General features: G+C 37.5%; 1 protein-coding gene and 1 pseudogene across 1 annotated transcript; one reads left to right on the top strand and one right to left on the bottom strand.

Annotated features, from left to right (window-relative positions):
• The first annotated feature begins 3,310 nt into the window (after window positions 1-3,310).
• On the top strand, window positions 3,311-6,122 carry LOC145575538 (BES1/BZR1 homolog protein 4 pseudogene; annotated as a pseudogene).
• Window positions 6,123-6,686: 564 nt separating this feature from the next.
• Window positions 6,687-14,034, bottom strand: LOC145576676 (uncharacterized). Its single transcript, XM_081634395.1, has 5 exons — window positions 13,594-14,034; window positions 12,015-12,926; window positions 11,416-11,616; window positions 8,521-8,716; window positions 6,687-7,112 (listed from the first exon to the last, which is right to left on the bottom strand). The coding sequence occupies exons 1-5, from the start codon at window positions 13,693-13,695 to the stop codon at window positions 6,928-6,930; spliced, it is 1,596 nt and encodes a 531-aa protein (XP_081490521.1). The 5' UTR covers window positions 13,696-14,034; the 3' UTR covers window positions 6,687-6,927.
• Between the last annotated feature and the right edge of the window lie 3,750 nt (window positions 14,035-17,784).

Genomic DNA, 17,784 nt, shown 5'->3' with positions numbered 1-17,784 from the left:
AATTGAAAATCTCGACTAATAAGATAATTTGGACAACCGGCTTAGATTCCTTTTTAATCTTGTTGTTTAATCAAAATGATCACAAATATTTTAGAATTATATGTTGCATTAATATTCAACCAATTTAGCCTAATAATAGCTTAGAGCAAATTGAATCTTAGTTTGTATGTCTTTGAGATCTCAGGAATTACTTTTCACTGTAAGAATCGAGTAGAGGCCAATACGGGCGAATGTGACTCCATGACTCACTTCGTACCATTATCCCCGATCCTCCTTTCGTGGTTCCGAACCATATGGAATTAGTAATCTCATGGATTATGAATGGGGTGTAACCTTCACGAGTCAATCGTTGTTGCCTATCGTTGTCCCTTTATTCGTGGTTGTCTTTAATGATCCGTGAATGGTTTACAAGTTTCTTAAAAACTTGTTGGCGGCTCCCTACTTTATTTGTCCTTAATCGTATACGTCAATTCCCACTTCCTATGAGTGTCAACTGCCAAGTATATTCACACATGCTTAACATAGGCGCACTTCAAACGACGCCTATAATGATAAACCTAATTTCAATTCCATATTTATCGTCTTCCTCATAAAGTCACGGGTGAAAACAAATATCGTAAAAAATCCAGCAAAAAATTAAAAAATATTGAAAAAAAAATCCGCTAAATAATAACTCCAACCATTCAAATCATAAATTGCCACTTTGTAGGTCTATGATTTCTTATTTGCAATTTTTCCTTTTTAAAATTTAAATTTAGGAAAAATACACTTTAATAATATAATCCCATTTATGGGCGATTTACTTCTAATAATCTCAACTAAGGTTTATTATTTAATAATCCCAACTATACTATATGTTTTCCTCCAATGGTCCCAACCGGTCAACACCAAGTCAATGACTTGTTGTAACAAGTAACCATGACACGTGTCAATATGTGATTGGTCCAAAATAAAAAAATAAAAATAAATTAAAACATAAAAAAAAAATTTTAAAAAAATCCTAGCTAGCCACCCTTTCCCCACCGTCAAACCCCAACCCCACTCTCTAACCTCGCCGGAACCGGCCGACCACCCCCTTTTAACCACCAAAACCAACCGGCCGGCCTACCCCGACCTCCAAAACCACTTGACGAGCCAACTCCAAAACTACCTTGTTGATGCACCGCCAACTAACACCAACTTTAAGCAACCGCAACAACCACGCAATAGACAAGCAGCCGCAACAACACAAGCAACAGCCAGGTAGCCGCACCAACCCGCACAACCCCTCAACATCACCAATCGCAACAACCCACGCAACTATTGCGATTGGTGGTCAAAATTGATGTGATTTGTGGCGAATTATGGTTATTAGAGATTAAATTGTTGTTTCATGGTGGTTGAATTGTTGGCTGGAGGTCGAATTATGGAGCAATTGGTGGCTAGAGGTTGAATTGGAGGTCGATTGTTGGGTAATTGGAGGTTGAATTTGTGGTGGTTGAATAGTTGGAGCAGTTAGTGGTTGTTGCGTGGGCGCCGTTGGCGGTGCAGAAAGAGTAATTGGTGGATGTTGTTGCTGCGTCAAGCGGCTGCAGTTAGGGGTTGATGTGATTGGTGGTTTTGGGGGTGGATCGTGGCTAATGGTTTTGGGGTTTGGGAGGGCTGATCAGCCGTTTTAGGTGGGGTGGGGGGGGGGGGGGGTTAGGGAGGTGGTTGGTCGGGTCCGATGGGCTGTGGGGGTTTAGCCTTGGGTTTTACGGTGACTGAGTGGTGGTTGTAGGATTTATTTGGGTTTTTTGTTTTTTTTTGTTTTTTTTTTTTTTTTTTTTTTTTTTTTTAATTTTAGGCCAATATTTTACCCATTTAGCAGGTTATCAGTCATTGGGACCATTGGAGGCAAACATACCCAATAGTTAGAATTATTAGATAATAAACCTTAGTTGGAACTATTAAAAGTAAATCGGTTATAGTTAGAATTATTAAAGTGTATTTTTCCTCAAATTTACCACTTTTCCTCTTCTCTTCTCGGCCTTGTCAAGTGCAGATTGTCGGTTCCGACCACATGCATGGTTAGCCATCAACTACATCCACACCACTGTTGACTTGTTGAGTTCGCAGCACTGGAGCCAAGTCCATATACATCTCTTGGACGAAATATTAATGTAAAATTTAAGGAATTGAATACATAACTAACAACTATCGGGTAATAAATTCAAACGACGTCAAAAATCCGAGCAGACGGAGTTAACAGCGAAACATACGGAGTCTGAAAAGCAACCATCCAGAGTTAACAAATGCCTTCCATCTAAGCTAGTGATTTATTGTAGCCAAAAGAGGATGATTCCATCTGATTATTGAAAACTTTTTCAATCCCACATTCTTTTTTATCAAACCAATTGTGGTATTCCATCCATTAGATATTAAACTTAAAATTTTTTTTAAAAAAATGAAAAGTCTCTTGGAAGAAAATTAAAGGAGGATAAAATGTAATTTGTCTTTAAAAGGAGAGCAGTTCTATCTTCACATAATGAGAAGCATTATTAAAAATCTAGAAAATCTCATAAAACTATAGAAATAAACCACAAAATAACATAAAGTAGGTTTATTGATCAGTAAAAACCAATGGATTAAAAACTCGTCCAAAATTCACTAGTGACGGTTGGGTTTGAGATGAGAGAAGATGGATGGAGGAGAAAGGATAATTCTCATTTTTTATGTTTTACTTTTACCTATAAAACGAATTTGGTAAAAGGACGACGAGCTGAACTAGGTGTCGGCATACTTTTTTTTGACCAATTTAACTAAAAATATATTTTTAAAAAAAATTATGGGGCTAATTGCATTGGCTTGATTGGCCTAGTTTAGCAAGCGAGTTAGGTTGTGTTTGGGTTTTGTTTTTAAAAGATCGATAAAAGTCCGACATGATATATTTATTTCATGGCTTATTTTAAATGATACATATGACTCGTTTAAACACAAGAAACGCTGAGATGGTAAAATTTTGTAGTAAAACCCAACATTGACAAAGTGCCTAAAGTCATCATAGAGTTTAGCTTTAGGTTTGTTATAGCAGTATCACAATCACTTCCAGCAAACGTCATTACCCCTTTTCTCCTACAAATTCCTACACTATATTATTTACCAATTACCAATTTACCACTACTTTTATTTATTTATGTTACACAGTATTACTTATACCTCCTTATAAAAATTTCCATACAAACTCTGAATTTCTAAAACTCTATTACCAACAATTCTACACACCCTCATCATCATCATCATTGTTATTTTTATTCAGACCCATTTATACTTAAAAGAAGATCTCAATACAATGGCACCAGGAAGTGGCGGAACGGCTTCGACGACGACTAGGACGCCGTCATGGAAAGAGAGAGAGAACAACAAGAGAAGAGAGCGAAAGCGTAGAGCCATTGCTGCTAAAATCTTCTCGGGGCTTCGAATGTACGGGAGTTATAAACTACCCAAGCATTGTGACAATAATCAAGTTCTTAGAGCTCTTTGTCATGAAGCTGGCTGGATTGTTGAACCTGATGGCACTACGTATCGAAAGGTTTGTCTCTTTTCAATCTTTTCTTATTTGTTGTAGAACAGAGTGAGTATAAGAAATAAAATGTTTTTGGATGAGCGAAAATGATAATGTGAAGGGAAGATTGATATGATATTAATTATTTATTTGAGTTAAATTAGTTTCATACGAATCATATTTATGTCATCTATCTTAAAATTTAAGGGAATTAAGGTTAAAAATATTGAATTCTCAATTAATTTGTAAATTTGTATAATTTTATAATTCAATGCAGCACTGCCACAATGTATTGAACACCGTCAGGAAAAAAAAAAAAAAAAAAAAAAAAAAAAAAAAAAAAAAAAAAAAAAACGAGTGATTCACGTAATTATTTGTATTTACACGATTTAAGTAAAGTACGGAGTATTTATATAAAAGTACTTGGATGTGTCAATATCTACAATATACTCTGTAACTTATAAACTTATTATTAGTCCATTACGTAATAATAGTTATGAACGTAGCTTTTCATCCATGAACATATGAACCACAATCAATGGAATTACTATCACTCTTTAACTCCCACATGTTGAAATGGGTATAAAGGACTTGCTAATTTCTTGGCAATAATTGATTTTTCAGTATTTGTTTCTGTCTTAATGTAACGACTCGTATGAACTCCTTGGCCAAAATGGTAAAAATAATGATCATCAATTCTTCTTGGACTTTTGTTATCAAAAATAATGCACCATGGACCATAATTTCCATTTGACCGTAATACCGTATCTTATTCCATTAATTATTGTTATACACCATGCATCATATCATATATTTTGATTTGTTCATTTTTAACTAATTAAGGGCCTTTTAATAATTGTTTTATGTAAATTTGGACCAACAAAATGGTGGGAGAAAATGGCTGTGGATATGATTACAGTCATTACACTTTATAATTTATTAGGAAATGACCAAAATACCCTTTTTGCAAAATGATTTGGCCTTTTGTGAGATTTAGGGGTAGGAGCAAATATGTCAAATGATAGGGCTTAGTAGTAGAAGTGTAGCAGTGCTTTGGTCAGCTAGTGTGTTTTTCTGAGCAGCGACAATAGTTGTGATGCAAAATTCGGCTTTTGTCAGAAATCATGGGATTCAATAATTTAAGGGTCAATTTTTACTGCGTTTTTTCTGACTACTTTTCTTACATTTTGTTGCATAAGGAATTAATGATCATTTTTATGAAGATTTAATTTTAAAAGAGTAGAAATCGTTTTACTGGATTTATCTTTGGAATTTTGAGTATATGATTTTACTCTATACTTGTTTGGTAAGAATATTTTAGTCTTAATCGTATCGGTTCATCGTGGATGAAATTTAGTGCTCGTGTGAAAGTATTTGTAAGAAAGATCCGGTCAAAAAAAAAAATACGAGTATATATAAGAAAGTATATACGTAATACAAAATATGAACAATTTGATTTTTCGGTAAATTCAAATGAATTCTAAGGTGGACTAAAATAAATTTTGGATACTTGGCCATAACATGCGATAGGTTGAATGGTGTAGGCGTGAGTACGTGATGAGTTATGTATGTTTATGAAAAGAAAAAATTAAAGGGAAAATAATGAGGAAGTATGGTGTAGCTTGAAGTCGTGATAGCATGAGTGTGTGGTTACGCGATGCCAGGCTAAACGTCTACCTTTGCTCCATTCTTTACATTAGACATATTTCATGTATTTGGTTGCCCAAGAAACAATTGGGAATTCTAACTTTACTAGCTAAAATCAATTCGACTTAAAAAAATCCAATCCCATCTATAAATACTACACATGAAAAAATTTGTTGAAAACAACAATCATCATAAACATTCTGTATTGTAATGCTTATTTGGCTTACACTTTCAAAGGTCCAATACTTGTTTCTTCTAATGCAGGGGTGCAAGCCTATCAAACTCTTGGGCATCACAGGCAGGTCTATATCAGCGAGTCCATGCTCATCGTACCAACCGAGCCCTAGTTCTTCTTTCCACCCGAGCCCTGCATCCTCCTCTTTAGCAAGCCCTGCTTCATCTTCTTACACCGCAAACACAACTTTTCTCCAAGGGACTTCTCTGATCCCATGGCTTAAGAACCTGTCACCACCACCCTCGTCTTCCAAGCTACCTCATCTCTACATTCATGGGAATTCTATTAGTGCTCCTGTAACCCCTGCTTTGTGCTCATCTCCTTCCACTCCGACATTCAGCCTTGTCTCTTCTCATCATCCATTTGGTGGATTCTTTACAGCAAATGCTGTGGTTGGGGGTGGTTCTTCTCGAATGCTGTCGCCTCTGCAAAGTGGAACTTGTTCTCCTTCTATTCCTGCAGGTTGTGATCACAGTGCTGAGGTTCCGGTGTCTAGAATGATGTCGGATGAGTTTGCTCTCAGGGGTAATGCCAAGGGACTTCTCAAAGCATGGGAAGGAGAGATCATTCATGAAGATTGTGGATCCGATGATCTTGAGCTCACACTTGGATCCTCCAGGACAAGGTACTTTTGAGTTGAATAGCATAATTCACTACAAAGAGGCTGCACATTTGGCTGATATATGCCTGACTCGTAATGAATTTTCTTGCAGGTAAGAGATTCGTGCACTGGGAAGTGATGCAGCTAGGTCTAAATTAACAAAAACCTGATATGGTTTATAATGGAAGATTCAAATTTATACTGATTAATGTCAATTAGCTTTGTGGTAGCGCATATTAATAGTTAGCATCAGTAGCGCAGTGTTGCTAGCAGATGTTTTGTTCTATTGTTTTGCACTGACTTGGTTTCATTGTTACGATCTGCAACCTCGTGTTAGGTTTGCATTTTGGAAATTGAAACTCGTTTTAAATACAGTGATTAGAAGTTGAACCTGTCATATATGTTCTAACTTTGAGCTTCTCATGCTATAATGATCCCAATTCCTCCAGATTTTTATAGATGTAGCTTTGTAATGCATAATCATGCATCCGTTATTGTTTGCTGGTAGCAGGCGACTATTGAGTACTATGTACATTGAGTTACCCGGCATCCTAACAAGAACCATCAAACGTATATCAATACCTCATTGAAGCTCTTGCCTCCAAACACTCGACATCAGAGGCTTAAAAACATGAGGCCACTGAGGCAATGGAAGACGCAAAGCTTAGGCAATTTCAAGATTTCAACAATTAATGTCAATATATACAATCAGATTGTTTCAAAGAACTTTCTAATTTTAATGATTATTTACCGTAAACATAATCAATATTTGTAAATTTTGCTGTACAAATTGTAAACGCCATTAAATTTTGTAGAATAAATCAATGAGATGGCGTAACTTGAAGAATTAGGAGGCTGAAAGAATCTACAGTTGAGACCCAGGCTTGGGACGAAGCCAGTATATACAAAAGTTTCAGACCTTCATCCCTCCAATTTCTGATATAAATCTGATAGTGCATCATAGAGGATAGTGGCAGCAGGAGGTCGTGGCAATGATCCAAGCAAAATGTCAGACGCCTTCAGAGATGAATTGCCATAAAATCTGGCATTTTCTTTATGACGAGCTGTAACTATATTACTCTCAAGGGAACAACCAACAAATGCACCTGTACAATCAACGATGTAATCAGCCATCAGATCACTTGTCTGAGCTACTACAAGTCTACAAATAATGACTGAAGGAATGTTAGAAGCTCTTCAACAGTGGGTCAACTATTAAACTTAAGCCAGTAAAGGAAACACTTTCAGATAAAAATGTTCAACTTAACGAATCAAGAAATGGAAATTAAAATATCATTCAAATATATGGATGCAACTCTATGATTGAAACCTCAAGTCAGGCCTATTAATATTAGGCAAGTTTTCCTGCCCATATATTTAGTTCCACTAGCAATTCTTTGTTGCAACTTCTTTTCAGCTAGTAGATATTCAATTATGATTAATCACTCAAGATACCCTTCTATTGTGCTACAATAAGTTGATAGTCAGCATCACACATATGCATCAACACTCCCAATAATGTCAATGACAGCTGAAACTTCTTCATATCATGGCAAAACGTGTGTTTTGTCATCAATTCCTTAACCGGAGTGTTTTTTTAGCAGGAATTAAGGGAGAGAATGAGACTTTATTTCCCAACAATACAATTTCGAATGTTTGTTTTAGGGTTAAGGATAGAAACTCACAATTTCCTCTATCTCAACTCCCAAAATTTTATTACCTAGTGGGGGTGGAGTAGTGACTAGTGACTTGGTGAGGAGTTGGAAAAGACTAAAACAGCCATTAATGAAAAGGAAAGAGGAAGGGGGAAGATTAATAAGGGTAATTCTCTTCAACTACCAAAAAAGAAATTCGCCATATCTTCATGAATTCCCAATGCAAGAACCTATTCCCAGTCCTTACTCCACTCGTAAATTTCCAAAATCCTATCCCAAATACTGAACACCCCAAACTTCACATAATTCTTTATATCGGTGCCATATTTTATCAGTGAATCAAAAGGGGCCTACAGATAGAGCATTCGAGTAACTGGAGCATTCGAGTAACTGAAACGACAGTCAGTCCGGGAGTTAATCTGAGTAGTAGACTAGTAGTGTAGACGTGTAGTACTTTTTCTCATCTATCCCCACAATCTACCAAATGGCAGTGGCTTGTAACTGGGGAGAAAATATAAACAGATTTTTGAGCATAGATTCCTCTGGGAAACCAACATCTCTCTAAAAAAAATTCATGACACTGAGTACTGACTACTGTACTGAATTCACAAATCATATACCCAACCCGACATCACTTTTGTATTCTTTGGTTCTTTTTCAATTGCCAGTCAAAGTAGTCTACTGTCTACAATTCTACATGCACAAATATGCTCTGTGGTCAAGAATATGAACCCTTCACATTAAAAATAAAAACTAGAAAATTCTACAGAATCATAAAATTAATAATGTAAACGTTTAGATAACACAAGGGAATCAATAGAGGTAGCAATCAATTGGCTGAAATTTTTTTTCAATGTACCTTTACTGCAGCTATATGTATAACAAGCTGCAACACCTCCATCCCCCGCACGTATATCTGCTTCTGCAGCCCTTCCCACAACACCAGCAGATGCACTCATTCCAGCACCAAAAGAGATGTGCATATTTCCTCCAAACATCTTGACAGCTTCACTAGTTCTCAACACAATTATAAAATCTGTACATTGTCCTCCTGCCTGTAAAATAATGCCATCATCATCATCTTTATACTCAAACCTCATTAACACTTTGTTTGGATAGAAAGAAATGAAAGGAAAAGAAGAGAAGAGAAGAGAAAGGGAGGGGGACAAATTCTCTTGTTTGGGTAAAGGATTGGGGGAAGGAAGGGGAAGGAGAGGGGGGATCCATTTTCCATCTCTTTTTAATAAGCATAATCCCTCCAAAATTGGACAGATTTGGAGGGAAAATGGAGCTCACCTCCCCCTGACCCCCTCCCTCCCCCTTCCTTTCCTTCCTTCTTTGCTATCCAAACAAAGAATAACTCTCCCACATGAATTGGGGGAAAAAAAAAAGGTTAAGGGAGGGTTTAAATGAACCACAACCTTAATGGAGCTAACATTTAATGGTCCAATACTCCAACGACTAAATACCACATACGAATAAGACATGAAATCAAATTATCAAAACAAGTTTTTTTTTTTTTTTTTTTTTTTTTGGGGGGGGGGGGGGGGGGATGATTTAGATAAAACAAAAGAATTTATAAATGAAATAAAAGCAAGAGGAACACCATAAAGACCAGGACTTCAATATGTACATCATTTACAGGACCAAGATTCATAGCAATGCTAATGCTAATTAAAAAAAGGCCACTCACGTTGCAAATCCATCAAATAACAGCTATAGACACCACTTTAACCCACAAGGACTCTCAACTATAACTTTTACCCTGGAAGATCCAGTCATTCCTTTGCATCCACAACACCAAAGGAATAGTCACTCAACAAGCTATCTTCCATAAAGTTCTCCTTCCCTTAAGCCTCCCAATGTAATTTAATGCACAAACAAATGATCAATGTCAGGTAGCAAACACACTCAAAGATTCAAAAAATTGCAAACCTGTCCAAAGGAAAGGAAGCCAGCCTGCAATGTACACCATAATAAAGTAGGCTTCCAAACTCCTCACTACTAAGGCATAAGACAGACAAATTAAGGAAATGGACTATTATTCAATCTTTTTTTCCTGCAGAATTTCTATACTGCTAAGCCAATCCAACAAGTAGGCACATGCAGTCTGCATGAAATGGGCCTTTTATTCATACCTTTTATTCATAGGGAAGTAAACTTTTTTAGAAACATTTGGTGAATGGAAGAAGACCTAATCTGTAATTGTCTGCAAACGGATATAACTGGGTAAAACAAACCCACAAAAGAAGAAACACCCAATCATTTCAGAGGCAAGTAAAGACCCTGAGACTTGGGACTCTATTCATATCAGTTGATGCTTAACTTATAGATGTTGAGTTTTTGAATATAAACATTGTATCTGAAAGGGTTTTCTATCGCCTTTGACAAGGGGGGAAAAAGGTCTGTGTTATGGAAGACATTTAAGAAGCCTTTAAACACTTCTCAGTCCTACAGATTGTTAAGCATTTTGAAAACATATTTCCGTGTTTCTATCATGTGAATGGAAAAATGCAGCGTCTCTCCCAATTCCATGCTTCATAGACAACAAGTAGGCAACACCAGGAAAGGAAGTTATTCATATTCCCACAATGTCAAAATGAAGTAACACTGATTTATTTAATCTCCAAAGGTATTTAGATGTAAGCTTTCATCCTTTCCAATTATATGCACTAGCAGGCCAGCCGCATGACAATAAGTCAGCAATTCACCCATAAAACAAAAACATAAAAACAAGCTCTTTCAAGCTGAGATCAAGGATATTTCAAATTTTAGCTTATGAGTTGTCTAGTGACCTGAGACTATAGCTCATCACAGAGAATCACATGCATCTTTATGACACTTTCAAAAAAACAGAATCGCAAATTTGCAATGATGCAGGACACTGTATCACCTCAAAGTATGGTACATCCAAAAAGAATTTGGAAATTTTCAATTTCCCTATTTTGTTTGGTACACCCAGCCACCCAAGTTTCCAAAAAAGAATGCTAAATTTCATCAGATAATTGGTAATATATACTCATACTTCCTCTTATCACTAACAGTTGCACCGTTTCTTTTTTAAAGGTCAAATTTAAAAAAAAAAAAAATTATTTAAATTCTCTTTAATATAAGGAAAAAATTGTCACATGATATCTAATGATTTCATCTCTAATGTATATTTTCATAATATTAAGATTCTATAACTTTTACTAATGTACGAATAGAGAAACCCTTGTAAACCTTGTTTTATAATGGTGAACATTTAAAAGGAAAAGAAAAATACATGACAAGGTGAATATTGTCAAAAAGGTACTCATTGATATTTAATACATCAATAATTCAAAAAAGTAAAAATATATCAATAGTATGAGGTATTCGGGGGCGTTTGGTTCGCAGAATAAAGGTATGAGTATGGGTTTAGAATGACTAAAACTCATACCATATGTTTGGTTGTCAAAAATATGAATGGTTTAGAAACCTTGGGGGAGGTGGGTTTGGCTCGTTCCATTCCCTTAGGTATCAAATAAAAGGAGGGAATAGTGAGAGATTCCATCACAGAATTGAATTAAACACATGGTATTAAGTATCAAGTGCCAACCCGATACCAAATTAACCCCATACCTGATTCCAAACCCATACCACTCTGCGAACCAAACGCCACAGAAAAGGAAACATGATGTGCGTAAATCAACTGAAATATTTTGACAATCATCTTCAATGCATAATATTAACTTCAATGAAGTCACATTTAAGAAAAAGGATAAAGTGTCACCTGAACTCCCCAACCCAAGCCAAATGAAGCAATGGCAGAAGGAGCAGACCAAGAACCATCTTTTCTTCGAGCAACAACCAGCCCAGTACCTACTTTGTAAGTCATGACAGTACCAACTTTGGCGACAGTGAGAATGGCAAGGCCTTTTGCCTGCTTCAAAATAGCGTCTGGGATGCACTTTTCATTTGACATAGAACCCATCTGTACATTATTTTCATGAAGATACTATTGTTTTAGTTGATTGGCAATAAAAGAGCAAATTTTAAGTTTAGAGAAAGAAAACAACTCCATGAATGCAATCATTTCAACGTTTTTCATGAGATTTAATTAATTACGCAACTATACTTATAAAATAGTAATATAACCTTTCGCAGTTTCAGTGCTTCACCACACTACCACAACACAGGATTTACAAAAATCTACATATGAAATCACTAAAATGTATGCACAAACTTTTAAACAAATCCCAGCACTTATTTTAGATGGATAGCACAAGCTGCATAATAAGTTCACAAGCTCAATCCTACCTGAAGTGGGACGAAAGTAAGAAACTTACTACGAATATATTATTATTATTTCACATTCATAAGCATAGATACCTTGTTATAGCTTTTGAGTGCATTTGTTGCCTTGTAAATCTCATATTCCATGGACTGGCTCCAAGGGAAATTAAGCCAAGATCTCAAGGTACTGAGATCCGTCAAATCATGGGTTGGCAACTGTGCAGCACGACTAACTTGGTCCATCAAATACCCCTGCACAGACTCCAAACGCACACCACACACATCACAAACTCGTTGTGGATCTGAAGTACGGAACTTCACAGGCAATAGGCTCCTCCCCTTTGAGCATTCATTGCAGAACACTCCCCCACAAAAGCGACAGTGATGCCTGGAGCAGATAATAGGATGAAAACGAACACTACAAAGCATGCAGGCTGATGCAGAACTGTCAGGAAGCCAACGTGGAGGCTCTGCCTCCAAAATCTCCTGCACATTCACTACTGTTGCCTCAGTGAGAGTTTGAGCCATTTCCTTCCATGCTTGCTCCAGAAAGTTAGATGTTATCCAGGAGAGTTGTCTTTGATGGAAGTCCCCAGAAGCAATCGCCTTCACCTTCCCACCAGCCACAATCATCATCTCCATAACCACATCCCACATTGTTAGATCCTTATTTTCTCCAATAAAATGATCCCAATCCATATCTGTGTCTGGCAAGTAGCCCCCATTTAAAGAAGGATTCAAAGCCCATTTTTCATGTTCACTTTCTGGTAGAGGAGGGACAGAGACAGGAATCCAAAACCCAGTTTCCTCAGAAACAGGGGCATCATAAATGAAGATTTTACCATGCTTTTTATGGCCAGTGACTGAATTGTGTATGACATCATCATTCATTTCGGGATCTGAAGAAGACTTAATTTCAGAATGCACTGTCTCTCTCTTCTCTTCTTCCCCTACTTCATCAGCTACTCCAATCTCACAGTGTTTTACACATCTCACATCCTCTTTAACCTAACCATGCACAAGCAGTACCATTCAAGTCAACTAAAACAGGTAATATTGATGACACCAAAACTATTTCTACATATATCACAGTAAATTACAAGTGATGCCTTGTAGCAATTTTCATTACACTGCTAATCGCATACAAAACAGCGCTTCACAACTCAACCATGAGACTGTAGACAATTAATTTGCATCTAAATTAATTCTTTTATTCTTATTTGAAAGTCTAAGACTTCGAATTCCTGTTTGTTTACGGCTGGACTGAACCAGAATTTCAATTCCATTTTATATAGAATTAAAACTAGAAGTTTTTCAAGATGATCATAATTCTTTCAGTTTTTTTCACATTTATTAATCACTTGTAAGCTATTAAAAAAACAACCAAAGTATTATAATTACAATCAGCAATTCTCTACAATACCCTAAACATAAGATCAAATTAGAACCCTAAAATAATCAACACCATAATTCTACCTTATCACAACACTCTAATCAAACCAAAAACATACCCCCTTTCGATCACACAATAATTCCTCAATCAATCAATCAAAAAGTTGCCACGAATCGCATAATATCATCAATCAATCATTCAGAACAATTAAATTCTAAATAATCAAAATACTAATAACAATTTTCATAATAATTGAATTAAACTAACACAAATTCAAATTACCAGGGTAGGAAACGCGCGAGGTTCATAATCATGGAGTTCAATCTTAGGGTATCGAAAATTGCTGCTCTCAACTGACGAAGAAGGTTCAAAATTATCTTCCATGAATAATTCAATCAAATTCGATGAACAACCATAGGAGTCAATGATGATCGATGACTTCTTTGCTTTCGTCTTCAGCTTCTGCTGATTTTTGTTCCAGAAAAAGAAATCAAAATTTACTGCAAATCAATTGGATTATGTCAAGTAAATTGGGAATCTAGGTGAAATTAGATTAGATGAGATGGAATTTGTTGAAATTATAATGACGAAGATGATGTTGCTTTAAATGATAGAATTTAGAGTAGTTTTAATGGTGGAAGGAAACAAATTTTGGGTAGAGGCAAAGAGAGCCCAAATAGACTTGATCATTTGACGTGGCCCTTACATTAACCCAGCGCTTTCTTGTTTCGAGTATTCTGGCTCCGGTATTCGGTTTTCTGTTTTGAATTTGGATTTAAACCAAATCTAATTTAATCTGAAATTTAGTTTTAATTTTCAAATCCAATCCTAATTAAATTTTGGTTTTTTTGGAAAAATTCAAAATTTTGAATTAAATTTTAATTATTTGAATTCGATCCGAAAATACAAATGAATAAACTTCGTATGTTGTAAATTTTAAGAGTGTAATGAGATAATTTAAGTGTTTGGAAAACATAGTTGTACACTTGTACATATTACAAGTGTTGAAAACGTAGTTTTACCTGATTAATATTAATCTTTTATATAATTTAAAAGTAAATTCACCAGAAAACCCTAGCTTAGCCTCCTCTCTCCTAAACTCTAGCTATCATTGTTAATTTCGAAGGGGCTTTCATCGGTTTTACCGGTGAAAAGCCCCAATCTTTGATTCTTTAAGTTTTTTACTTGTTTCTTGGGTTATAATAATGTCTCCCTCGAAAGAAAGGGTTTATCTCCTTTAAAAGATAGTTTTTTCGATCTCCTTCAAAAAACAAGATTTTTCGAACTCCTTCGAAAGATAAGCATTTAATTTGGTCTCCAGTTGTGCGAGGCTGCAAATGATTATTGCTCGGATTCGGTTTACAAAATCAGCACAAGAATTTTCTTTTTCACAAAATTATGAAGCGGTGACGGATTCACTCAAAAAGTTGTATAAAACAACAAATCGAGATTGTGTCGAATTGTTATATTTATGTATTTGGATTCTTAGCCCTTCCTCGATCAATTCTTGTTTGATTCTGTTAGATCTGTTTTCATTATTGTTTGTTGTCATTGTAAATGTCGTATGGCTTTAATTAATGATATATGTGTCCTTTAGGACTTCTTTAAAAAAAAAAAAAAAAAAAGTAAATTCACCACAACACTCCAAACTTCCAACTCTCATTTCTCATGCATTCTCTCTCCCTCCTTTTTTTTAAAAAAAAACTAGTGTGCGCCCGCACGGGTTATAATTAATAACTAGTGAGTAGCTCGGACGTTGTCCCGGGTTGCTGCTTTTGTAATCGTGCAATTGGGATATTTTATGAAATCTATTTAGGGTAAAAATTACCCCCAAAACGTGGACCAATCTCATAGTGACACGTGGCTCAATCAAAGGGCGACGCGTGTCCCTATAGGAAGATGACACGTAAGCAAGCCCTATAAAGAGCACCTGAAAAAGAGAGAAAAGGGCCTCCTTACATCAGGAGGCCCAAATCTCGAGAAAGCTGCAAAACGGCGTCCCCAAGGACACGTTTCCATGCCTGATTACGCCGCTAATCAAAAAACGTCATTCTAGGGTAATAACCCTAAAAGGCACAAATCCCCACCCCTATAAATACCCCAATAATTTATGATGGGAGGGGTGGATTGTGACATAACATTCAATAGATCATTAAAAGTATTTTGAGCAGCTCCAACTTCTCTTTACTTTTTCTCTCTAGCTTTTCCGATTTCCGGTTACTAACTTAACCGTCAGAGGCGAATATTCCGGCACCGGAATATTCGTGTTTTGCAGGTGTTCGGGCCATCTATCCGAAGAGTGTGACCAGTGTCCCAGGGGAAATCACAAAAATACCTGAAACATTTGGCACCGTCTGTGGGGATACTCGTCCGTTATGGCAATAGATGGTCAGACACCTAACACCGGTCCTGGTCCTGGTCCTGGTGAGGACAGACATGTAGAGGATATAATCGCAACGATCAATTCCAGTGATCCTCTGACCGCTTCATTTCATGAGGCCGAGGATCCTTCGGTGACTGCTGGTTCACTTAAGCTAGCCTTGAGCATGCTCCGAAGAGAGCTTGAGGGTAAGCTGCCTTCTTCTTCTAGGCCACCACCCACAAGAGGAGGAGAGGGCACTCAAAAGAAGACCCAGAGCAAGGCAACCAATGCCGAAGATACTGGGAACACCCCTTTCAAACGACATGGAAGATCTCCCATGGTGCCACGGATGAACATGTCCAAGCTCCTTGAGAAAACACAGTCAGCTGGGGGGCAGACCAGGCAGACTAGACAGCCTCAAAGGGAAGATCCTGAGCCGTCTCGGCGCTGGAAAGACGCAAGGGAATATATCCGGCACAAGTAACGAGAATGAGCAACCTACTCGGACACCGCCTCTACTCCAACAATGTCGGGTGAATTCTCAAACCCCTCTCTTTCCAAACATACCAGCTCGGCCAGGACCAACAGGAGTCAAGCTCTCCGTACTCCAACTCCTATTCCAGTTGTTCAACCGTTTCAGTATCAAAACCCCCAGAATTTTAATGCAATTCGACTAGGCTATGTACCTGGCCGGACCATTCACACAACCTCAGCCCATTGATTGGCAAATGCGTCTGTTAAATCTTGGTGACAAGCCACCTCCGTTTTCTCAAGAAATTCTCAACTCTCCTCAACCAACAAAGGTGAAGAGTGTACTTGTGGGTGCCTATGATGGTACAGGCAACCCAGAAGAGCATGTCACCTCGTACAAGAACTTAATATATCTTCAAAGTGTGGATGACATCACTTGGTGTCGATGCTTCCCGGCCACCCTAAAGGGCGTGGCGTAGGATTGGTTTAACAGCCTTCCGGCCGGGTGCATCAACTATTTCATTACTCTCAGCCTTTTGTTTGTTGGAAACTTCTCGTACAATATTCCCCCAAAAAAAACCTGTCTTAACTTGGGCACTATTATTCAAGGGAAGAACGAAGGCTTACGTTCATATGTGCAAAGATTCAACCAAGAAAAAGCCCAAATTCATAATCTGCCAGATGAAATGGCCTACTCTGAATTTCTCTAGGGATTAAGGCATAATGGTTTTAAGTTTGATCTAGTCGGGAAAGAGGTTCGGACGTATGAAGGCGTGCTGCGGGAGGCCGAAGCCTATATCGAAGCATCTGATTTTTGTTCGCTCACCAAAGCAGAACAACCGGCCAAGGGGGCTGAGAAGAAACAACCTTCTCAGTAAGACTCGGCCGGGAAGAAAAAAGAAGGAAACAAGCGAAAGGAAGTCTGGGTGGCCAACAGCTAGCAGACAAAATCAAAGAAGGCCAAAACGTACGAACCTTAGTATGAGTTCAACAAGGATTGTTACTCAATCCTGATGGAAATCAAAGATAAATTTAAGTTCGAGAAGCCCCAACCACTAAGAGGCTCGGCCCAGGCCAGTACCGCAACAAAAACAAATACTATCATTACCACAAGGACGTGGGACATGACACGAATGAATGAATCAATTTGAAAAGATTGCTAGGCCGAGAAGGGCATGTTGAATTCGTACGTCCTGAAGTCAAAATTCACGTACACTCGGATAGACAACAAATCTGAGAAGAAAAAGCAAAATGACAAGGAAGATGATGGGAATAGCACTGAATTTGGTTTTATGGCCGACATAATCAGCTTAGGATGTTTGAAAAATCTGAAGTTTTCAAAACATGCCCTCCAGGATATCTCCCATCCACTTGTTGGAGTTGGTGGGAGTATCACTCACCCGATTGAGCGAATTGATTTACCCGTCCGATTTGGGAAGAAGGGAGAGGGAAGGGACATGGTCGTCCGCTTCCTGGTGGTCAAAGAGCTTACCGTCTACAATGTCATACTCGGCCGCCCGACTTTAACAGCAGCCAAGGCAATAATCGTACCTCATTTAATGCTGATGAAGGTTGAGCGGACGGACGGGAAAATTGGTACCATTCATGGTAACCAAAAAATGGCTAAGGAATGCAATCAA

This window comes from Chenopodium album, chromosome 13 (assembly GCF_948465745.1).
Source record: "Chenopodium album chromosome 13, dcCheAlbu1.1, whole genome shotgun sequence".
In the NCBI taxonomy this organism is placed as follows: domain Eukaryota; kingdom Viridiplantae; phylum Streptophyta; class Magnoliopsida; order Caryophyllales; family Amaranthaceae; genus Chenopodium; species Chenopodium album.
This window is presented reverse-complemented; position numbering and strand designations above follow the sequence as displayed.

Excerpts from the sequence above, each read along its gene's own strand:
- LOC145576676 (XM_081634395.1), bottom strand. The coding sequence starts at position 13,695 with ATGGAAGATAATTTTGAACCTTCTTCGTCAGTTGAGAGCAGCAATTTT. Across the intron at positions 12,927-13,593 it reads CTCGCGCGTTTCCTACCCTG|GTTAAAGAGGATGTGAGATG; the intron begins GTAATTTGAATT and ends GTGCATGGTTAG. Across the intron at positions 11,617-12,014 it reads CACTCAAAAGCTATAACAAG|ATGGGTTCTATGTCAAATGA; the intron begins GTATCTATGCTT and ends AATAATGTACAG.